This window comes from Benincasa hispida, chromosome 1, assembly GCF_009727055.1.
Source record: "Benincasa hispida cultivar B227 chromosome 1, ASM972705v1, whole genome shotgun sequence".
In the NCBI taxonomy this organism is placed as follows: domain Eukaryota; kingdom Viridiplantae; phylum Streptophyta; class Magnoliopsida; order Cucurbitales; family Cucurbitaceae; genus Benincasa; species Benincasa hispida.
This window is the reverse complement of record NC_052349.1, coordinates 82397386-82421974: the sequence shown is the minus strand read 5'-3', so window position 1 is coordinate 82421974 and position 24589 is coordinate 82397386. Positions and strand designations below refer to the sequence as shown.

Genomic DNA, 24589 nt, shown 5'->3' with positions numbered 1-24589 from the left:
AATGCAAATCATCCTAAGAAATAGGAAGGAAATAAACTTAATTTTTTTTTTTTTTTTTAAAAAAAAAGCGAAATGGTTACCAAATGGGACCGTAATTTTTTAAAAATTGTTTTTGTCGAAAAAAAACTTTTAGATAGTGTAGAGGCTAAACATTGATAATGCATTGTGAGACTTGAGATAGAGATAACCATCATGAAAGAGTATTGATATTGTAATTTCTCATAACAAAATTCACGTTTGAATCTAGGAATCAATCAAATACATTGAGAGGAAGGTGCAAAATGTGGGAGAAAATGTTATGAAGTTCTATTGTAAAGTTGCTGAAGTTATAGTTTCTCCAATTATAGATCCAGATATCAATGAAGAGGAAGATGATGAAGTTATTTCCTATACCAAATCATTGATGGGAATTGAAGAACATCTTGCCAATCCAACTGATATGCCAATGTCATCAACAGTTGAACATGTTGCTTTTGAATCAGATAAAAACCAGTTGGTTCATACTTTTGGGGTATCTTCCAGTGCCACATCTTCTTATATAGAACCTTTATTTTCTTCAAGATCTTCCATTCAAGATCCTACTCATGTGGCTTCATCACCCATAACTTGCAATGAAATAGTACCAGAAATGGGGAACAATATGTTGCCAAATAAAGCTTTTGCTGTCTATTATACTACACTTCACAATGATGGGATTGATATCATCAAAGGATATTCTGATTATATTACGTCTCACATCGACTCGGATCGAAACTACTGTTCTAGTTTCGCCTCATCCATCGAATCATTTGGTTTGTGCCTTCTACAAGCTTTTTTTCCTTCTTCATTCAATTATATATTGAGAAAATGATAAATAACTCTTTCTTTTTTATGAGTAATTTCCTTCTTTTTGTAGGGTCATCAGATGACTATAGTAGTTGTGAACCTACTGACTTCAACAAGGAAGCAGATGATTTATCTCATCAAGTTGAGCTTCAAGAGAGCTGTGTCATTGTGGATTATACTACTACCCATGATGATGTCTCTAATGAAGCCCCAAAGCAACCTTCATATAAGGTATTTTGTTTCTGATATAAGCTCTTGGGGATCAATTAAGATCATCAATGATTTGCTATAATTTATTTTCACAATACGACAAAAACATCGACATAGACACGAAATATAATACTAGCTACAACTCTTGTTATTGCTTTTTTTTTTTCTTAGCTCAACAATTGTAGGGTAGGAAATCAAATCATCAAATTCCGGGGCCATTATATGTGTTTTACCCACTCGACCATGTTTGAATTAGCATATGCAAGTCTTATTATACAAAAGACATAAGGGTGGATATGGATACATTTATTTAAATATCGATATTTTAAAGTAAGCTAAATTATTTTCATATTCTTAATTGTGCATTGGCGATAGATTCATGCTTAAAGTAATAAGTTCGATATTTTTCACTCTCGAAATTTATTGTTTTTCTCCAGTTAAAGTATTCATTCAATCATTTTTAGACATGGACATTTGGACTCCAAACCTTTTTGGTTAGAGACATATACCTTAACCAATTGAAGAATTACGTTGAATCTTGAGCTCTTAACATAATAAAACGCTATTAACATCCATTTTTTCACTTTTTTTTTTTTTTAAATAATTATGAAACAGAGAACAATAATGGATGCTTTGTCCTCCAATAAGAGGTTGGCAAGGGAGTACAAAGAGCTAGCTATTTTGCAAGGACACAATGCAAGCTTGCCTGCTACACATACAATGCTTTTGAGGGACTCAGAAACAATCCAAACAAGTGACTCTGAATGGGAGCTTCTTTGAATAAAACAAAACCAGTTTACTTGAAAACTTTTTCCATCAGATTGGTTTTAGACTTATTTTTATGTGTGGACCTGCAGTTGAATTGATGTAGGATATTTCTGATTGAAATTCTTCTTCTTATTATTATTTTTTTAAATTTTATTTTAGAAATAGAACAGAATTGTTTGGATTGGTTTAATGATCTATTATTTTATGATATTTCTCTGATCTATATATGTACTTGTGCTGGCTGCTAACTTCTCATGACCTCAGTAGTTAGGGGTTGTTCGATGACGTTTTTGTTATTCATTTTTCGTTTTTCATTTCTTGCTTCTAACTTTAGAGAGGAACTTTCCCAAAATTGTTTCTAGTATATGGTTTGATCATTTATAGCTTATAGTTGTCAAATACAATTATGATTCAAGGAAACAAATATCAAATAGAGGTAACAATTCCTTAATTTTCATTAAAACTTCCTCCATTCTATTCCTCCCTTTGGAAATTTTATTGAAATTTTCACCTTGGTCCTTTCTTCTTTTTCGTCTTTTAGAATATTACATCACAAATACAGGGTGAAAATTGATCATTTAGAGAAAGTGAATCTATAAATTCGAACAAGTCATGATTTGTTATCCAGTCGAGCTCTGCTATGCTCACGTTCCTAATTAGTGTAAGAGACTTGCCATTTGATGTCGGGGTCGAAACCTACGAAAGATTTTGATGGTTTCTTAACAAGTAAGCATACAAAATTTCATTCCATGTATCAGGAACTCCTGGTAAACACCAATGTATGCAATCTGCAAAATTTTTTGGATCAGATCTCTGTTCTTTGGTCAAAAGCTTGCCACGACGTTCCCCATAAATCGATGTATGAGCATCCTTACGAAACTCAGATAGTTGTGTAATGTTTAATAAAGTTACATTTACTTTGAGATCCTGTATAACATCATGAATTATTTCCATTATCTCAATGCTTGAACCAGTGCCCCAGTGTGGATGGTCAATTGGTTGGGACTCATTGAAGCAGTTCTCATCAGTTCCTTGCCTCCATTCCCAGCTCCTACAACAGATAATTTGCTACCTTTCTTATTAACCTTGAATGGATGAAACTTTGAGGGATGTACCATTTAGTTTATCTGTTCGATCAATTGAAATGCGGTCCCATTTGATAATTTTTTGGTTTTTGATTTTTGGTCATTTTGAATTCAATATTTGGATTCATTAGTGATTTATCGTGATATTAAAGCAGGAGGTCTTGTGTTCGGAATCTAAGATATCAACTTTTATATTTCCATTTAGTGTGCAGAACTTGAGAGCCTTGTGTTTTACTACCCTTAGATAGATTGATTGGAAGAAAAATTTAAGTTGCAATGAGTTATAAGCTCTTGAAAAAGTGAAATAAAAACTAGTAGAATGAAACTCACCACAGATGTGTTGGAGACATTGTCATGAAGAAGACCTTCTGAAAGTGAGGGTTGATGTTGGATTCTACCCAATTTGCCCATGTTTCCATTGCCAATCTGTATGCAGTGCTCACATTATACTCTCTTACATCCTCTCCAGATCCATACCTACAAAGAAGGAATGATAAGCTTACAATCAATTAGGAGTGTTAAAAAAATTCGATATCCGAAAAAATCGATCAACCCAACCTAATCCAACCCGTGCAATTTGAGTTAGATTATCAACTCATTTGAGTTGGGTTGAGTTCAAATAAATGAAAATTTTATGGATTGGGTTGGTTCATAGGTTCATCTAATATAACCCAACCCAGCCCGAATTTATTATTAACTTTAAAATATACTTTCTATTACATATAACACAATTATTTATATATATATTGATTTTAATTTTATTTAATTTCAATATTTTTTTAATAATTTTGTTACGAAAACGACAATTAAAGAACACAAAAAATGAACGTAGAGATATAGAAGATCGACACACAGATATACGTGATTACAATATTATTTGAGAGAATGTTTTTAAAAATTACACCTCTAGGGTTAGAGAGTTTATATAACACACTACTCTAAACCCTATAGTCATAATTGTAAATAACTGCAAATAAATAAATATGCTAGGGTCATAATCATAAATAACTGCAAATAAATAAATATGCTGAATACAAAATCTGAATAGGTTTCGGGGCAATACCCCTGAACCCCCACCAAGGCGCGCCGCCCCTGGACCCTGACTCGCTGACCGGGCATGAGACCCTCGTATTTGGTTGTTCGAAGCGCCAACAACAGATTCAAGGCATTTCAACATTTATTATTCAAACAACTATTAAAAGTAGTTTTTTTTACTTTTAAAAGAAAAGTTTCATTATATAAATTGAAATTGAGTTGTTAATTTTAATTCAATATATGAAAATAATTAAATAAGATTTGTGCTTCTTTCTTTTTAGAACAAAATTTTAAACAAATGGTCGATTAACCCAAACCAACCCAACCCAAATATTTCAGTTGGGTTCATTTCTTAATAAGGGTTATTTGGGTTGAAAAAATCTACCACCGAATAATTGGGTTGAGTGTAAAAAGTCTTTCAACCTAACCCAACCCATGAACACCCCTACAATTAGATGAACACCAGTACAATCAGTAAAGTTACATTGGACGACTTCAAGAGTTTTGGGAGTGACTTTGAAAGGGTGAAAATTATTTTCAAATACGTCATTCCTCTCGTTAAAAATACTACAGAAAGACAAATATTAGTTGATTGGACGACGACATACATAATTAACGGATGGAAGTTAGAAAAGGAATACTTACGTGGCATTGATAACGGGTTTATATCTCCACCAAACATAGCTCTCAAACACCAAAACATCAACCCCTTTCCAGTGGTTGCCATGGTTGGCTATGGAGTCGAGCTTCACCATTCTTTTCAACACAGTATGGTTGGTTGCATGATCACAGATAGATTCAACTATAAATGGTGCCCAGTAGTATTCAATCGATACGTTGTAATCCTGATTCGACAAATACGTAACGTAAATATTTGAATTCTGAAATGATTCATGTATTATTTGGTGTTAGTTTATCAAATTTGTCTAAGAAAATAATAACAAATATGAATTGTTGGGATTTCTTTTTAGTTGGAAGGTACTATATTATCTAGTTACAGTGAAGGGAATTCTATTTCTTCCAATCGTTTGTAGGATGGAAAACAACTAAAAAGTTTTTTGTTTTTCAGTTTCTTTTGTTTTTTATTTTTAGAGATTAAACCTATTTTTTCTCCATTTCTTATAATGATTTACATCTTAAGTATAATGGTTGAATTCTTAGCCAAATTCCAAATTCAAAAAACATTATTTTAAAAGCTACATTTTTTTTTTAAATTTTCAAAACTTGACTTGATTTTTTACACTATTGGTAAAAAGTAGATAGTAAATGAAAAAATTTGGAGATAGGAGTAGTGTATATAGATTTAATTTTTTAAAAAAATAATAACCAAAAAATCAAATGGTTTCCAACCGGGACTTTAGTTTTTAGTTTTTGAAATTTTTTGCCTATTTTCACATCATATATTTAGAATGATATTCATCATTCCTAAACAATCATGCAAATTCTTAGTCAAAAGTAGTTTGGTTTTTCATAACACTTACTGAAAATAGATTGCATAACTAAGAAACTCATGGATACAAATAAAGTTTATAAACTTAATTTTCAAAACCAAAAAATCAGATAGTTATCTAGCGGACCTTAAAAACCTCGTTTTCCCCTAAAGTTAACATTAGAATATAGACAGAGTTTCGTTAGGGACTAACAAAAGAATGATCTCTCTCTTGATACGAGAATTTTCCCCCTTTTTTTATTATTTGTTTTGAGAGTTTAATAAAAAAATTAACAATAATGAATGACATGTGAAGGTGAGAATTTGAACGTGATCTTCTGGTCGAGAATATATACTTTAACCAATGGAGTAAAAGTGGTTAAAGACGAAGAAAATGTTTTTTTTTTTAAAATTAATTTTTACTATAATAATGTTGAAAAATTATGATGGATAGGTATGGATATTTTCCACAAAGTTTTAAGTACCTCAACTTTGAAGATCTTCCTGGGAGGAACTCTTTCAAGGGATTTCTTTCCTTTGGGAATGGCTGATTGAACCAAGCAGACCATTGATTCAAATTGCCCTCTCTGTATTGAATCCCCAACAAACATTATTCTTTTGTCCCTCAAAATATCCAACAGTTTCAATGCATCAAACCTGACAAATCATTCCAAATATACACCAACATGAGATTAATCATATAGTTCTAATTATGCTTTCTATATCAAGTAAAAGGCAAAATTCCTTTAATACATATATATAACTATTATCTCGATTAAAAGATTAGAGATTTGAATCTCTAATCCTACCATTTTTTACAGCGATGTTTGAATTAACAATGTGGATGTTTTTGTTTATTACGATTACAGATCGGGATCGAAAGAAGGAAACAAATTAGAATACCTTGGCAAATTGCAAGAATTAGGTTGCCATCTCCATTTCTTATAGAAAGAATCAGGTCTTCCATTCTTTTGGCAAGTAACTTGTTTTACCAAAAATGGACATGCCTCTTCTTCATACAGAGGATATGATGCATTGTCCCATTCCCATTTCCCTTCAAATAAATTGCAGTTTTCATCTATGAGGTCTTTTGAAGAGACAACAATCGGTAGCGGATGTTTTTCGCTTCTCGGTCGGCCATACATCTTGAAAACAAAGCTTCCATGACTCTTTAGATCATCTAAGACTAATCGAGCGAGTCCGAGGACGAGAAGAGCGGCCAATGCTACCGGAAAGATGGAATGAACTTGCCGATCCAAAGAGAGTTGCTTCAACATTTTCTTTTGTGTGTGATGAAATGATTTTCTTTACTATTGTTGGACGTTGTGTTTATTGGGAAGTTGCTGAATTATTGATCATTCTTTAGTTTGAAGTATCCTTTCTCTTTTGTGCAACCACCAGTTGGTGGAATGTAGGTTGTACTTTCATGCTTTGCAAAGTTATGAATTGTTCTCATGTTGGATCTAATACTTTTGTTTTGTTCGGGAGATTTAAACCTTTGATCTCAAAGAAAGGAGTATATATTAGCTACAGTTGAATTATGCTTATCGAATCTTTTTCTTTATTTCTTCCCTAAGTTTTTAGTCGATAATATAATGTCTTAACTACGGTATTAAATTTTCGCTGACATGTTGACATTTTTGTCAACATTTTATATTTTGGTATTTATGAAGTTGTTAAAATGGTACACATACTCATAAATTGAAAATCATCAAGTTTTCTTAATTCAAATATTGTATATCAAGTTTCTTAAAATCAACATCACATTCGTGTCTTTTAATTATAAGTTATAACTTTTGTTTGAAGAACTTTATTTTGAGTCAACATTACTCTTACATTTTAAAGTTCATTAATCAAACCTTTAAAAACAACAGGCTTTTACATTCCACTTCATATTTTATCCAATAATATCCACTTTCTTTAATAGTCATACTCATAATCATTTTAAGTTAATGATTTGAATTAAACTTGGATTAGGTTTTAATTTAATGAATACATTTATTAGATTAAACTATAAAATTTAAATTCTAAATTTTAAAAAATTTAGATTGTGATATCTAAATTATGATTATAAAATATGAAGACTAAACCATTCGAATGAATATAAAAGAACTTCTTAATCTCATAAAAAAACAATAGATATCCTTCCGGATAAAAATAATTTTACATAAAACCTATATTATTTAACCTAACCCAAGTCCACTTGAAGACAGTTTAGAATAACAATCAAATAAATGAATAAGAAAAAAAACTTAAAAAGGTCCGCACAATAAGAAAATAAAAAGAAAGAAAAGGAAAGAAAATATTTAATTATTCAATAAATAAATATCTGGAAAATGAAATAAAAGAATTTGTATGAAATAGGCATTTTTGGATGATGAACAAAAAAAACATATTAAGATATCTTGGCCGCAGGAGAGCCACTCTGGAAACTGTTCTTCGAGTTGGAGAATGTTGAACAATGGAGTCCGCAGCCTTCATACTTGTTGTTTGCGCTTTCCGTACGCGGCGGAGGGACCTCTTCTCCGATCAATTTCGTATCGGAGAATTCGCCGCCGGCTTCTTTTTGCGACCTTCTGCTCTGCTGTAGCTACTGCCAATAAGGAAAGGAAGCCGAAGGTGATTGTTATATCTGGTCCGACTGGTGCTGGGAAGAGCAGGCTTGCTATGGAGCTTGCTAAGCGTCTCAATGGTGAAATTATCAGCGCCGACTCTGTGCAGGTCAATTGACAATGTCTGTCTTTGTATGCCGCTGAGAAAATGGGAGGATAATGAAAACGAAACTGAAACTCTACTTTAATTTCAGTTATCTGCAGTTGTTGTTTTTTTTTAATAGTTGTTTGGTGTTGAGAATACCCCGTTGAGAAATTGGAGATAACTCACAATCTTTATAAGATACACAGATTACTCCTTTGTTGCCTATAGGTTTTGAGATGGATGATTATCTAATATTTGGGTTCTTCTAGTCGTGCAGTGAAGTTAATATCTTTGGCTTAAACAAATTTAATCAAATAAAGCTTTTGTTTTCAGAAGATTAATGGGATTGAAGGCTGGAACATGATTTGATACAGTGAAGGGGATATGAGGAATTTGGATGTAAACCAAATGTTAGGATGGATGATAAACCACATGTTAGGATGATAAACCGTCAGACGTATTATAATATTTTCATTTTCACGTGCACGAAACATCAATGCATGGGAATTTCAAACTTTCTAGCATCTATCCAAGCCTGAAACTACTTTGGTCCTAAGAAGCTTTTGGAAAGTAGAGTAACCAATGCCTTCTTAGCTCTAATGCTTTGAGAAAGCATGTACATTTCTTTTGGCTTTAAACATTTTTTCCTTAGCTTGTGTACTGTGTATCTAGATGAGGGGTCCATTGCTAACATGATTTTTTTTATTTAACTTGGAGTTTGAATGTTTTTCTCTTTGTAATAGTAATGAACAGTTTCTTGAATGCTCATATTATTCATTCTGACTAATTTCAGGTATACCAGGGTCTTGATATTGGATCTGCGAAGCCTTCTGCCAGGGATAGAAAGGTGTCTTATATCTTGCGTGCTCTAAAAGTTTGCTACTAATTAGTAAATGAAGCTTGAGGAATCCTCATCTGGTGCTCTATTTTAAAGATGTTTAAGAATTCTAGATTGAGAATCTGACGAGAAAGGAGAAGATAGTGTGCGAGTGACATAAAAGTATAACTTACATTAAATCAATGATGAACAATCAAATAGAAAGTCAGCTGTAATTGGAAACAGATCTTACTAGTTTTCATTTCAAGTTGGTTTATCATTTTAACATCTTTCCTACTCAAAGTAATTGGTCGGCATAAGAATATTGAGAACAAGTGATTTCATAGTCTCAAATGCCAAGTATAAAAATTAACCGTACAGTTTTGATGCTGGAGTCATTTTAAAGGAATTGATTTGTTCCATCCATGCATGCAGATAGAGACAGATGTCCGTTTACCCACATGTTTCTGATATTGTTAAGTGCATCTTGATTCGCTTCACATGTAATCTGTCTTCTGAAGCATGCTTTACATTTTTAGGTTAAGATGAAATTACTTTTGTTATGGCCATGTGAGATCGCATATATTAACAATTAATATTGTTAAGTGACTGTTTTAACTGGTAGATATATTCTTTAAATTCCGCAGTCAAGTTGATTGAATCCACTGTTCATACTTCATTTGATCAATAATTCTTTCTTTATTTTAGGAGGTTTCTCATCATCTGCTTGACATTCTACGCCCATCTGAAGGTATGCTTTTCACTGGATCTTTCATCTGTGAATTTAACTCCAACTGATTTTCCATATTCGCTTTGTAATGATATCTAATTTAGACATTGAATGCAATCGTATATATTTCTTGTGTGCAAGAATGTTTGAACTTATTGTTAAAATTGTCCAGAATATTCTGTTGGTCGGTTTTTTGAGGATGCAAGGCAAGCGACAAGATATATCCTTGATAATGGCCGTGTTCCAATAGTTTCTGGTGGGACAGGATTGTATTTAAGATGGTGTGTACCATAATGGACTTCCTTTGGAAAACTATTTGAAGTTCTTTTTTTCTTTTTTTTTCTTCCTGTTGGTAATTCTTATTTTAAATTGGATTAGCACAAAATTTCACATCCTTAATTAATGAATGGAAGTATGACTGTCAATGTTAGTGGTGCTTGTGTCATTTTCTTGCCTGTAGTGCTGACTTAATGCCATTAAAAGATAGGTCCCCCATCTGTGAAAGAACGATAGGGCATATGTTGAGAATATCTGACTAGATGAACAAAATAATGTATTCTTGACAATGTTGAGAGAGTATACGAATATCTCCTCGCAGATGTCATATGAGCTTAATGATGGTTGAATTATTTAGCAGAAGAGGTTGCTCAACTTTTTTGCGATAGAATATATTATATAGGAAGACATTTTATAAATTATCTTTTATTATGATTTATGGTTGTGGGATCAAATGAAGGTTCATGTATGGCAAACCCAATGTTCCAAAGGCCTCTCCAGACATTGCTGCCGAAGTATGTTTTGAGTTAGCAGAATTGCAGAGAAATGAAGACTGGGATGCAGCTGTGCAGTTGGTTGTTAAAGCTGGTGATCCTAGAGCGCAGCATTTAGCTACTAATGATTGGTACCGATTGCGGCGTAGCTATGAGATTATCAAGGTAATTTCTCATTCTTGCTTGTTTATTTGATACTCTCTCTCTTTCTCTCTACTTGCTTATTCTTCTATTTGCATGAATTGCGCTAGCATGTTCATTTTTATCTTGGTTTTGTTATGAACCATAAAGGTCCATTTATTCTATCAATTTCATGTTAATGAGGTCTTTGACCTTTTTGTCTATTTTTTTTTTTTAAAAAAACAGAAACAAGACTTTTCATTGAAATAATGAATGAGTCTAATGCTCAAAGTACATAAGAGGAAACAATAAATAAAATCTTCTAACTTGCCAATACAATGCAAGAATCATAATACAAAATATAGACTAAAGCTCTGAAGAAGTAAAAACAATTTAGTTGAACAGAAATCTCAAGGTGAATAATCATCAACATGCTTTGCTATAGAATCACTTGATAAGACTTTGACTTGAGCAGTCCTAGGCGATATGAATAAGGGAGTGTCCTGTCTTGAGAGAGAGTGCTGAATACTCTTCTTCCAAACCAATTGAACAGTGGTGTTAAGTTCTATTCTTTTGTTGCTAATCCCACAACTTTCAACCTATTATCTGGTAATGATGTAGTCTCCCCCAATGCACCATGGTTCCAAGCATCAAGGAAGAAAAAGATGTGATTTTCCGGCCAAGAGAAACGTTTTCTCTGTGAACAGTAACCTCATAAACGAATATCACCCAACAAATGTGAGGATACCTCCTGATTTACCAAATGCTTCCAAGGAGATCCTCTGAACCAACAAAGATTATTGCGAGATCCACATGCTGCTCTACTTCCTTTCTTGTGCACAGAATGTTTGACCAGTCTCCTTCATACAAAACAGACATTGCTGTTGACTAGCTCTTATAGGGTAATGTTGCTGTTGAAAGAAGAGAGTTCTATATGCACCCCCCAAATGATCGAGAGAGACTTCTTCCTCGATTGTGGCTTCTGGAGAATCTTGATCAAGATCTTTACTACTTACGCTGACATTTGTCTCATCAATTGACTCATCCTCTGAATCGTGGGTTGTTTGCTTATTGTAGTCTTGGGAGAAGGTTCCTTGGACAAAAGAAACTTTTGAACCTGGGATGTTGAACTTGGGGCGAACAATTACAGTTGTAGAATGTCTTTTCCTTGGGGGACTTTTACTTTGAGGGACCAAAGCATGAACACAAATATCCTCCAAGGAATACGGATTTGTCGAATGATATAGCAATGAATCAGCTGAGGATTTGAACTTCTGATGTTTACAAAATGTGGGTGAATCAATGTTGCTTCAAGGACTTACTATCTCAATCTATATGGAAATTTGGGTTACCGTTTATTAATAAAATTAGAAAGAAAGGAGGAAAGAAGTAACGGAAGAATACAAATATAATATATGATGGATAGTTAATTTATTTGCTTGTGGAAAGTCTGTTGTAAATCTTCCAATTATTCATGATTCACTTCTGTGAATGTCTACTTACAAGTACATCAAATAAACCAGTGCAGATAAAGATCTCTGACAAAAGTCCCTAGATGAAATTAAATGGTTCTGAACTGTAATGTGTACTGTTTCACTACACTTTTACTCTCTGATTTCTGGGAACTGTTTGTCCCATTCTATCTATGACCTATCAATGGTTAGATTTTATTTTTTATGTTTTTCCATTAGAAGATAATGATATATAAATATGGTATAACTGTATATCATTCCTTTGCAGGCAAGTGGTTCACCTCCATCTGCATTTCAAGTTCCATATGACACTTTCAGACAAGAATGTGGCTCTGGTGCAGCAAGCAGCTTTCAGGATGCTGACAATTCAGTTGACCCTCATGTCGAGTCTAGCGAGGAAATTAGGTCGAAAGAGTTGGATTATGACTTCATTTGTTTCTTCCTCTCTAGTCCAAGGCTCAATTTGTATAGGTCAATTGACTTCCGCTGTGAAGATATGATTTCAGGTGGGTGTACTATTGAAGTTAAAGTAAATAAATATAACAGAATGCCTTCTGTTAAGTTGTTGCTAGTAGTTATTTCAATTGGAGGCTTGTAATATTGTGCATGACATTCTACTTGTCTGCTGGGTGACACAATCTTTCAAGGTTTACTCATCAGTAAATTTGGTCAGATTATGTTACTAAACGTGGTTACTTTTCATCTTCTGCAGGAAGTGATGGGATTTTATCTGAGGCATCATGGCTTCTTAATAGCGGCCTTCTTCCAAATTCAAATTCTGCCACTCGAGCTATTGGTTATAGACAAGTACATCCTGGACATCTTCATATTATTTCATTCTTTATATTTGAATACTGTGGGTTGAGGCTTTCAATATCAGCTGCTTACTTTGGCCTTTCTTTTGGGTTCCGCCGCTTTCTTTCCAATAGGAAAGTGACGAATGTGGCTTCTCTTCTTTCTTTGTTCAAGGGTCACTCCTTTAGGCATGGAAGAAGGGATTTGAGGGTTTGGGGCCCCAGTCCATTGGAGAGTTTTAGTTCTTTCCTTTTAGGTATGTTGGTCTTTTTAGTTCTTTGGAGGATTAAGATCCCTAGAAAAGTGAGGTTCTTTATTTGGCAAATTTTACATGGCCGTGCTAACACGATGGATCAACTTGTGAGGAAGTTGTCGTTGTTTGTTGGTCCTTTCTATTGTACTCTTTGTCAGAAGACAAAAAAAGATTTGGACCATATTCTCTGGCGTTGTGAGTTTTGTTTGGGACTTGTACTTCCAAACATTTGGTATCTTGTATGGTCGTCAAAGGGACACTAGTGTTTTGATCGAGGAGTTCCTCCTCAATATGTCTCGTGGGAGAAGGGTCGCTTTTAATGGCTTGTTGGGGTGTGCGATCTTAGGGGTTTCGTGGCATAAGCGGAATAGTAGGCTTTTTAGAGGAATGGAAAGTGAAAAATAGAGGATGGATCTAACACAGAATACAATGTCAAGCATGATGTCATAAACAATATGTATGACAAGTGGGCAACACGAAAGCAAACAGAAAAATAACGACACAGAGATTGGTAACCTAGTTCGGTGCAAAATCACCTATGTCCATAGGGCTGTGTGCCTGGTGAAACGAAACTTCACTATATAAAGAGTTTAGCAATTACAGTGAAAGTACTTATCTAATAGACTTCTTCAGTGACTCACGTATAGCTTCTTCTTTAGTTTCAACTTAGGTTCCTCTAAGTTTGAGCTCCCCTCACTTCCACAATAATGCTTCTTCAAGCTCTGCATGAGACCCCCTCCATACAACATGCTCCTAAGAGTAAGATCCCCTCACATTCACCATATTTAGGCTCCCCCTAAATATGAGTTTTCATAATCTTCAACGTGCTTAGGCTTCTCTTAAATACTATATCAAATCAAACTCCTCTTGAGTTCTACAATAGTTGCCGAACCAAAATTCGCAATGACAAATAAAAAGATTTTCAATAACAATACATGGAAGTTAAGGCTTAGACAAACCTTAAGTTCAAAACTATCCATACAGACTTTTCTAATGAGGCAGCTAACCCTAAAATTGAATAAGAGTACAATATAAATACGGCTAGTTTTGGGAATATATTTTAGGAGTGAATAAATATTCTCTGTAGGAAAATAAGAAAGGCATATATGGAAATTTGCAAATCTCGCAGACAGATATGAACAAGATATTTTGTAGAATTTATTGTCAGATATGTAACAATGTTTATGACAATATCTTTGACATGTTGCTCGAGTTTTGCTTGTAATAAAATCAGCCAACCACACTGCAGTCTTGTGATAATATCAGCCAATCACACGATAGTAACAGAAAGGTACCCTAGTGAGGTTTGATCCTTCGTTCACCTTCATATATTTTTGTGGGTTTCAATTTCAAAGACCTTTTGTAACTATTCTATAAGCCCTATTTTACATTGGAGTCCCTTTTTGTAGAGGGAGGTCACTTTTTTGTGGGCTTGTTTTTTTCTCAATGAAAATTGTTGATTCCATTAAAAAAAAAAAAATAATGTCCAGATGACAAGTATTACAAACAAAGGTATGCTCTCCTTGGTAGTTCTTGCAAAATCCTTGTCAATATGAAATAATTACAAAGGGAGAAACTAGTAAATATCTAAAGAAAGTCTAGGAAAAGCATGAAATCTAACTCGAGCACTTTCCAATATTCTTTTGCTTCCCATAAAAAGTTCAGGAATGACCAAGTACAAGCCTCATGAAAGGGCTGTGGCTGTCTGCAGCTAATTCATCCCCTAATCTTTAGCACTTTCTAATCCTGTGGCTGTGAAAATCCAAAAGAGAAAGGGGGAAAAAAAAAAAAGAAGGGAAAATCAACAAAATTTGACCGGAATTTCTTCTGAGGAGGCTTCTTAGCTATGTCACAGCCACGAAGCAGTTAGTCAGGAAGTAGTTCCCCATAGCTTATCTCGGTTTAAACATAGATAATATTAATTCATCTCTCCTTGTTGAATGGCTTTGATGGTTTCCAAGATAAATTAACTTTCCTAGACACAAAGTTACAGCTAGTATGGCAGAAAGACTTGGCTGCATGGAGATTTACAGAAGCCATTGAAAGTCTGTCATAATTTCTTCAATGATCTTTAGAACTTATTTATTGTTTAATTTTTTATATCCTACAAGTACTTGATAAATTACAATGCTGAATTACATTGTGCAACTGTTACCGTTTATTTTACCCTTGATTTCTTTTCCTTTTCTTTTTTATTTTCTTCAAATTTTTAAAATTTTAAGTTTCACTCTTCAATATAGGCCAGATACGCAGTGATGTAGCTAAGAGAAGAATCTCTTATAGAGAAATCTCCGATAAGAAAATCGAAGTCTTTATTATGAATAAAAAATTGTCCATACAAGTAGACAACTCTCTATTTATAAAGAATTGGAAAGAAAATTAATCCTAATCCTAATTAATCAAGAAAATAATCCTAATCCTAATAAACCAAAGAAACTAATCCTAATTCTAATCAATCATGAAAACGGTTGAAAATAGAGGGGTTGTTATGTATTAGCCCTAAGGGCTTTTTAGTCTTTTTACTTTGCCATTTTTTTCCCTTTTTTGTAGTAGGGTTTTCTATAGCCTATTTATATCGTGGTTCTGTCTTGTATGATGTATGTTGAATTATAATAAAAAAAGAGCTCTTCTACCGTGGTTTTTTCTCCCTGTTCGAGGGTTTTTCATGTAAATCTCGAGTTTTCTTCTTCTTTCTTTCAATATGCTATCAGAGATGAGTGACGAAACCCTAGCCGTCGTTGACAAAAACATTGTCGAAACAGTTGACGTCGCCACCGCCATCTCTTCTGCCGCCGTTCAAGCTGCTGTCCACAGGTACCTCCAGTCGCTCCATCTCAGCCTGATGCAGAAGCTGCCATTGCACGATGGCCAGGGCATCCAAGCGGCGCTTGACACAGAGATTCCGTCCGAGCAGCGGCTGACGCAGACGAACCCACCCGAGCCGTGCTTGACGTCGTCGAACCAGCTCCAGCTGTCGAACCAAATTCAGCGACTGACAGAGGCAAACTCGATTCCCCTTCCGGTGTCGTCTGGTGCGCGGTACTCCATCATCGATCTCCCTAGCATCGGTCACCCAAGCGACGCAAGCGTTGACAGTCGAAAATTCAGTTTGAAATGGGTGAATCCTTGTTTTTCCCTGGTGGACAGCAGCCAACCCACTTCCTCAACATGCACCGGCCAACCATGGTGCTTCAGGATCGATAGGTCTGTCTCCAATGGTGGTTCAACAACAATTAATTAGCCTTCAACAACAGATTCCTGCCTTTGGAACTACCATAAACCCTCAGTTGAACCCCGTTAACTCAGATCTATCTTATGGTCTACCAATGTATTTGGAGAATCCAGTAACTGTTTTCCCTAATTTGCCTACAACAAATTTTTTATCTGGATCCATGGGAAATTCTACAGGGTTTATCACAGGGGAGAATCTGAATGACCAAAATTATTTCTCTTGGTCCCAGTCCATTAAGATGGCCCTTGAAGGATGTCACAAGTTTAGGTATATAATTGGTGAGATATCGAAACCTCAACCTGGAGATCCTCAAGAGTGCATTTGGAAGGGAGAAGACTCCTTGCTTCGCTCTTTGTTAGTTAACAACATGGAACCACAGATAGGGAAACCCTTACTGTATCTGCAACTACTCGGGATATTTGGGATGCAGTACAAAAATTGTATTCTAAGAGGCAGAACGCGTCACGGTTGTATACCTTGCATAAACAGGTTCATGAGCGCAAACAAGGAACAGTACAGTAGACAGTATTGTTAATCATTCAAATTTATACCGGAGGCTCTGGGGAAGTCGGAATAGGAGAGCACTAAAAGTTCCTAAATAGAAGTTCCTACTACTGTTACGTGTTATTTCAACAATCTGTCTTTAATCTGGCAAGAGATGTATCTTTGTCGGGAAATTGTCTAGGATTGTCCCTGTGGTGGAGTCCAGTATTCAAAAATTGAGGAAGTTGATCGTGTTCACGACTTTCTTGCTGGTCTGAACTCCAAATTTGATACAGTTCGTAGTCGAATACTGGGATAGAGACTGGTATCTTCTCTCATGGAAGTTTATTCTGAGGTTTGTTTAGAGGAAGATTGAGTGCTATGAACAATCCTGTTGTCAATACCATTGACTTTGCTGCGGTTGGTGCAAAATCATATGGGTCTGATAGTGACAAGTGGAATGGTAAACCTTCTTCAGTATGTGAACATTGCAAGAAATCGTCACACTAAGGATTAGTACTGGAAGTTACATGGTCGACCTCCGAATGGCAGACGTCGCCCTCCGAATGATAAGTCAAATCCTGGTTGGGCACTTATGAGTGATTCTACAAATGGTGTTTCACAGTCTCAATCTTAGGTGAATAACCAGAATGATCCTGTTAATGTTGGGGTCTGTGCGATTGTCTAATTAGGTACTTCTCAATCCTTTAGTCTTCTTAGTATTGAGGGTAAGACACCATGGATATTAGATTCAGGAGCTACAGATCATTTAACTGGCTCGTCTGATAAGTATCTCTCATATTTTCCGATTGCTGGTAATGAGAAAATTCGAATTGCAGATGGATCCTTTGCTTCTGTTGCGGGAAAGGGTCATCTCTCCCCATTTAAGGGGTTGACTTTATAGAATGTGTTGCATGTCCCGGAAATATCTTACAATTTATTATCTATTAGTAAGATAACTAGAGATCTGGACTGTCGAGTTATTTTCTCACCTAATACTGTTTTATTTCAGGACTTGAACTCGGGACGACGATTGACACTGCCCAACACGATAGGGAGTCCTATTTCCTTTCTGGTGATGCTTCCTCTAGGAGTTTCTTTAGGACTAGTTTGTTGTCTTCTTGTTTTTCAACTTCCGAAAAAGATTATATGTTATGACATTTTTGTCTTGGTCATCCAAATTTTCAATATATGAAGTATTTAATTCCCCATTTATTTTATAATGTTGATGTTTCTTCCTTGTCTTGTGATGTGTGTATTCGTGCAAAACATCATCGGATTACCTTTCCATCCCTACCTTACAAACCTTCCCAGCCATTCCGTCTTGTCCATAGTGATGTTTGGGGTCCCTCAAACATCACTACTTCGTCCGAGAAACGTTGGTTTGTAACATTTATTGATGATCACACTTGTCTTACATGGGTGTTCCTTCTCACTGATAAATTAGAGGTAACATTTGTTTTCCAACAATTTTATACTACAGTAGAGACACAGTTTAACACCAAGATTGTCATTCTTTGTAGTGACAATGGCCATGAGTTCTTTAATAACACTCTTCATGATTTCTTGGCATCTGAAGGCATTGTCCACCAAAGTTTGTGTGCTCATACTCCTCAATAAAATGGGGTAGCTGAACGGAAAAATCGTTACCTCATTGAGGTTGCGCGGCGGTCCTTCATGCTTTTTGCTTCTCTTCCTTCTTATTTATGGGGAGATGTCGTTCTAACTGTAGTCAAATCGAATGCCTTCCCGGGTTCTCAAATTTCAAACACCTCTTCAATGTTTCAAAGAGTCTTATCTAACCACGCGTCTTATTCCCGATGTTCCTCTTCGAGTGTTTGGATGCACTGCCTTTGTCCATAGTCATGGTCCTCACTGCACTAAATTTGCCCCCGTGCTCAGAAATGTGTCTTTATCGAGTATCCTCTCCACCAACGAGGTTAAAGTGTTTCCATCCATCTTCACGAAATACTTTGTCTCTATGGATGTAACGTTCCTTGAGGATAAACCTTTCTTTTCTGTTAGTCCTTTTCAGGGGGAAAATACTAGTGAAGAGACTAATTGGTCCACATATTCGGTTCCTACGGACTTTCTCCCCGAACCTATCTTGGGTACAAATGACAATGTACTTCCTACTAAACAAGTGCCATAAGTAACATACTACAAGAAGAATCTTAAAAAGGAATAGTGCCTTCTGTTGCTCCACCGACTACGGTCCATGAATCGGAACCGACACCAGCTCAAGCTCAAGGTACTCCTGTTTCTGATAATATTGATGTGTGTGTGTTAAGGGTGAAGTGTGTGATGTGGTTGAGAGTGACAAAATTGATGTGATAACTCTAGAAAATGATAAAGTTGCAGGTAGTGATGAGTCATCAGGGGAAACACAGGAGGATGAATGTTTGCCCCAGGTAACTGAGGGTGACCAATGTCCTCTTACCGATGAGGGGTAAGGCAAAATAGGGGGTTATGATGCCTATCTTGATATACCCATTGCTTTGAGAAAGGAGACTAGATCATGTACTAAGTATTCCATGCATATCTTTCTATCTTACAGTAATTTGTCTTCTGAGTTCAGGTCGTTCACTACCAACCTGGACTAAGTAACAATACCAAACAATATATATATGGCCATGGAAGTTCCTGAATGGAAGGTTGCGTTATGGAAGAGATGAGAGCTTTTGAAAAGAATAATACGTGGCATTGTGTAGCTCCCCTAAAGGGCATAAAATAATTGAGTGCAAATGGGTGTTCATTGTAAAGTATAAGTCTGATGGAACTTTTGATAGGTACAAGGCCAGATTGGTTGCTAAAGGGTGTACTCAAACTTATGGAATAGACTACTTAGTTCGAGTCCTTCTCTTAGCAGTAGTTAACAAAGACTAGCCTTTCCACCAACTTGATGTGAAAAATGCGTTTCTGAATGGTGAATTAGAGGAAGAGGTTTATATGAGTCCACCCCCTGGTTTTGAAGCTCAATTTGACTATCAGGTTTGTATACTCAGGAAGTCCTTGTATGGTTTGAAACAGTCTCCAAGAGCTTGGTTTGACAGGTTCACCACTTTTGTTAAGTCCCAAGGTTTTACTCAGGGGCACTCTGATCGCACCTTGTTCACAAAGAGATCAGTATTGGGGAAAATAGTTGTTCTAAGTGTGTACGTAGATGATATTGTTTTGTCAGGAGATGATGCTGCTGAGATTACGAGGCTGAAAAAGAAAATGGCTGATGAATTTGAGATTAAGGATTTTGGAAGTTTAAGGTATTTCCTTGAAATGGAGGTAGCAAGATCAAGGGAAGGGATTTTTGTTTCTCAACGAAAATACACACTCGATTTGTTGAAGGAGACAGGAATGACTGGATGTAAACCTGTTGATACTCTTGTTGAATTTAATGCTAAGTTGGGCGATTTTGCTGACGGAGTTCTTGTTAATAAAGAGAGATACCAACGTCTAGTGGGAAAATTGATTTACTTATCTCATACTAGACCGAATATATTCTATGTTGTCAGTGTAGTTAGTCAGTTAATGCAGGCACCTTACGAGAAACATATGGAGGCTGTAAATCGGATTCTGAGATATTTGAAAACTACTCCAGGTAAAGGCCTGATGTTTAGGAAAACTGATAGGAAATGCATTGAGACTTACACAGACTCCTATTGGGCAGGTTCTGTTACAGATAGAAAATCGACTTCAGAGTACTGTATCTTTGAGTGGGGTAATCTTGTTACTTGGAGAAGTAAGAAGCAAGGTGTGGTTGCTAGAAGTAGTGCTTAAGCTGAATACAGAACTATGAGTTTGAGAATATGTGAAGAGATATGTTGAAGTTTGATCTTCATCAAGACAGTGATACTCCTACGAAGCTCTATTGTGATAACAAGGCAGCTATAAGTATAGCCAACAATCTTGTGCAACATGATAGAACAAAACATGTGGAGATCGATAGACACTTCATCAAAGAAAAACTGGACAGTGGCAGTATTTGTATTTCGTACATCCCTTCTGGTCAACAAGTTGCTGACATTCTCACTAAAGGATTACTCAGGCAAAGTTTTGATACTTGTGTTAGCAAGTTGGGTCTAATTGACATCTACACCCCAACTTGAGGGGATATGTTGAAAATAGAGGGGCTGTTATGTATTAGTCCTAAGGGTTTTTTAGTCTTTTTACTTTTCCATTTTCCCTCCTTTTTTGTATTAGGATTTTCTATAGCCTATTTATATCATGGTTCTGTCTTTTATGTTGTATGTTGAATTATAATAAAAAAGAGCTCTTCTACGGTGGTTTTTTCTCCTTGTTCGAGGGTTTTCCATGCAAATCTCGAGTTTTCTTCTTCTTTCTTTCAATATTAATTTCAATCCTAATCAATTAAGAATTTGACCGTAATAACCTAATTTACCATAATCCTACTACATCATGCAGTCACTAACCTATTGTGAATCATGAACTTCAGGCTATGGAGTATCTATTAAGGTGTAGGCAGCAAGGTGGAAGGAGTTCTCCCGGAGAGTTCTATGCCTTCCTCTCTGAATTTCAGAAAGCATCTAGGTACTGCGTGTGCAGGCAAAGCTATGTGTCTAATTCGTGCTAGATTTTGAGGATATTGTGCAGTGGACAATTAATCAACTGGCTCAATAGAAGTTTCAAATTGTGTTCCCAGTAAATTGTATGATTTGTCTCAGGAAAAAAAAAAAAAAGAATTGCATGATTATTTTCAAATTAAGATGCCATATAACGAGGTGGATTAGGACGCTCTTTTTGTTTTCAGAACACATGGGAGTTGGGATAAACAACCTCCTTTTTAATGCAAATACAACACCGATCAGGGGATACATTTGGATTTTTTGCCTACATTGTATCTCCGAGGTGTTAGACCTTCCAACAATAAGCTCCTGCCTACTAAATACATCTCTGGGTGTTTACACTAAAAGGTAAATTTGATTGAATGGAAGGACATAAACGGTAGAACAGAGGTTGAGACCAACAGCCAGAAAATACTTCCGGAATCCTTTTTTAACCAGATTACTCCTGGATATATGATTTCTGTTGAGAATTTTAAATGCAGTTATAAGTGGTTGATCTAAGAATGTAGTACTAGCATTAGCTTTATATTTTATGGCCTTGCCCAAAGGTTCTTGTTGATTCCTTGTGGGGGAAATACTTTGAGTGGAAAACCATGTTTATGGTGCTAAATACTCCTTATGCTTTTGCGTTTTGTTGGATTTCAAATCAGAAACTGAAAAATCACTGTGCAGAAATTTTGCAAAAAGGCAATTGACTTGGTTCCGGAATGAGCGTATATATCACTGGCTTGATGCATCCAAACCCCTGGTATGACATTTTGAGTGTTTGTTGTATATATTCTTTCCCTGTTCAAACTACGTAACTTTCCCACTATGAAAAGTAGCGCTGCCAATTTTATTCTCCACATATGTTGTGTTTTAAGAATCCCACATTGGAAAAACCAAGGAGACTCGCACTTTTTATAAGATAGATGGGTTACTCCTCTCATTGCCAATTATCTAATCTAAAAGTTGATTGTTGATGTTCTTGTTATTCACTTGATTGAATTCAGTAATCATTTCAAACTAATTCTCTAGTGGAAGGGACTTGATTTTAGTTTCTTCGTCCTGGTTAAATAATTGACTTGTAAAATGCACTCCGTATCTGATACTAATAATTGTAAATTTCTATGTACTAGTAATACTAGTACGTGTTACCTATCTTTACTATGTTCTATTTATCTCAGGAATTTTATACCTCTAAATTTCTCTAGTTCGTCTATGAACACATGAGAACTTTGAAGTTGTTGAGAAGTATCTTATAAAAAGAAAGAGAATTAGTATTTATAATCATAGCTTTTGTTGAAAAATTTTCCCTTCAGCATGGTTGTTTTTTTTTAACAATCCGTTTATGTTAATTTCAGTTTCACTGATTTACTTTAAAATTAGTGACATGCCGCTTTCTTCTTGTATGAATCTTTTTCAACATATCGTTGGAGACTTTGAGTCGTATCATCCAATAGTCAGCATGCATTCAACCCATTACCGAACCATTGATGCCTTATTTGAAGAGAATATGCATATGTAAGCAAAGCATTAATAGTTCGGTGACTCGCTTTGCAAATGAGCAAAGGAGAATGAATCTTACATGGATAATCCATTGTAATCATGTTAATGATTGAATTGTAAGGACAGTCCATTATAACAATGCATCGAGAGTGGTTTAAGTTACGAACATGGACCTTTTGGTCGAGGGTGCACATTTTATGTTAGTTGAGTTGTGCTCATATTGGTATTTAAATTACTATACTTACATGTTTATAATTACTATGTATAATGATATTGTCAACTTGTGTTGATCAATGTGTGACAAAAATATGTGCAGGAAAATGCACTCAACTTTATTTACGACGCTTACCACAGTGAAAGTGAAAATATCTCTGTTCCAGATTCACTTGGAATGAAGAAAGATCTTTCCAGTCATCGAGAAGTATCTGAGCTGAAGGCTTATCGAACAAAAAATAGGTACTACTTACAGTAAATTATTTTGATCATTACTATCAAATCATGAAATGAGCTAATAATAGCTTCTTCAACACTCACCAACCCCAAACCCCAATTCACAGGTATTTTGTTAGACGTGAAGATTGTTTTGATGTTTTGGATTGGATAGGGAGAACTCAAAGGGTTTACCAAGATTTCCCCATAGCTTGAGTGAGTTCCATATCGACCCCCTTTTTATTTTGTGTGGGAATCATCATACTTTCCAAAAATCCTTTGTAGGTCATTCACTTTATTCCTTTAGAATATATATCATATCATTCTTCAGCTTGTTTGGGTTAAAAGCTATGAGAGTTGTGCATTAGTTTAGCATAAAATGAAGGCTATTATACTTCCAAATGCCAGAAATTTGATGATACTGCTTGTGCAATAGTTTAGCACTTGCAGTTACAGAACTCTGGAAAGCTGAGTTCATAAAATGACCAATCAATTTTTAAAAGTGGTCGGTCTGCCTTATTTTTGGAGTTGGTCTAATTTATTTTCAGGTATTTATATATTGTTTTAGTGTAGATTCATTGGTGCTGTTAATTTCATTCCGTTTACAAATGACGTAGTTTTTTTTTTTTCTTTTTTTTTTTTTAAAAAATAAAATAAAATGGAAACATATTTTTCATTGATATAATATAACAAAAAGAGACTAATGCTCAATGTATAAAAAGACATACATAGAGATCAAAGAGATCAACACGATCTTACAAAACATAACAAAAGATGCATAAGATCATCTTAACTAGGTTGACACAATCTTAGTGTCATCCTCAAATCCTAAATCTCTAACGATATTTTTAATCAAAATATAAAGATCTCACAGTAATATATCATAAGACCTAATACATCAAAAATACTAAACTGAAGAGATAAATGCGTTTCAATTGAGATATATATCTTAAGAGAAAAAAGAACGTAGATTGTGAATTTCATGAAGATGCGATCCGACGAGTCAATGACTTTGTTGTGAAAGGACATAGTTTTTGTAATTTGAACCTATGAAACAATCTATCTATCTATTATTATTATTATTTAATTTTTGGGGTTAGATGTTGATTGAGACTGCCTATGAATAAATAGGAATATTGTATAAAGTGCTAAGGTAATCTAGCAGATTAAAGTTGCACACATTCCTATAAAAAGATGACAAGTTGGCCTCATGGAAAGGTATACCACGGCCAAAGGGCATCTTTCCATGCTGATAAAGAGCAAGAAAAAAAAAATGGTCCAAAATATTTTTCATCAATAATTTTATTTTGCCTACCATGACTATAAATTTATTTTGCATTTTCATGTGCTTGGGTTGACTTTTTACTCTGA

General features: G+C 35.1%; 2 protein-coding genes across 6 annotated transcripts; one reads left to right on the top strand and one right to left on the bottom strand.

Annotated features, from left to right (window-relative positions):
* Positions 1-2225: 2225 nt before the first annotated feature.
* On the bottom strand, positions 2226-6668 carry LOC120091925 (protein trichome birefringence-like 31). Its single transcript, XM_039050098.1, has 5 exons — positions 6256-6668; positions 5838-6009; positions 4569-4768; positions 3219-3365; positions 2226-2854 (listed from the first exon to the last, which is right to left on the bottom strand). Exons 1-5 carry the CDS (start codon positions 6627-6629, stop codon positions 2500-2502), a joined length of 1248 nt encoding a protein of 415 aa, XP_038906026.1. The 5' UTR covers positions 6630-6668; the 3' UTR covers positions 2226-2499.
* A 1052-nt stretch (positions 6669-7720) lies between these two features.
* LOC120085453 (tRNA dimethylallyltransferase 9) lies at positions 7721-23735 on the top strand. 5 transcript variants are annotated; one of them, XM_039041421.1, is made up of 12 exons: positions 7722-8073; positions 8843-8896; positions 9575-9617; positions 9769-9877; positions 10333-10531; positions 12227-12464; positions 12671-12765; positions 17734-17796; positions 21172-21266; positions 21974-22049; positions 23106-23245; positions 23347-23735. In XM_039041421.1, exons 1-12 carry the CDS (start codon positions 7804-7806, stop codon positions 23432-23434), a joined length of 1470 nt encoding a protein of 489 aa, XP_038897349.1. In that variant the 5' UTR covers positions 7722-7803; the 3' UTR covers positions 23435-23735. The 5 variants fall into 5 exon arrangements, 2 of the variants coding, with proteins under 2 accessions (XP_038897349.1, XP_038897358.1); XR_005483948.1 differs by lacking the exon at positions 23347-23735 and having other exon boundaries at positions 7721-8073; positions 21952-22049; positions 23106-23178; XR_005483947.1 differs by lacking the exon at positions 23347-23735 and having other exon boundaries at positions 7721-8073; positions 21487-22049; positions 23106-23178.
* Positions 23736-24589: the final 854 nt, after the last annotated feature.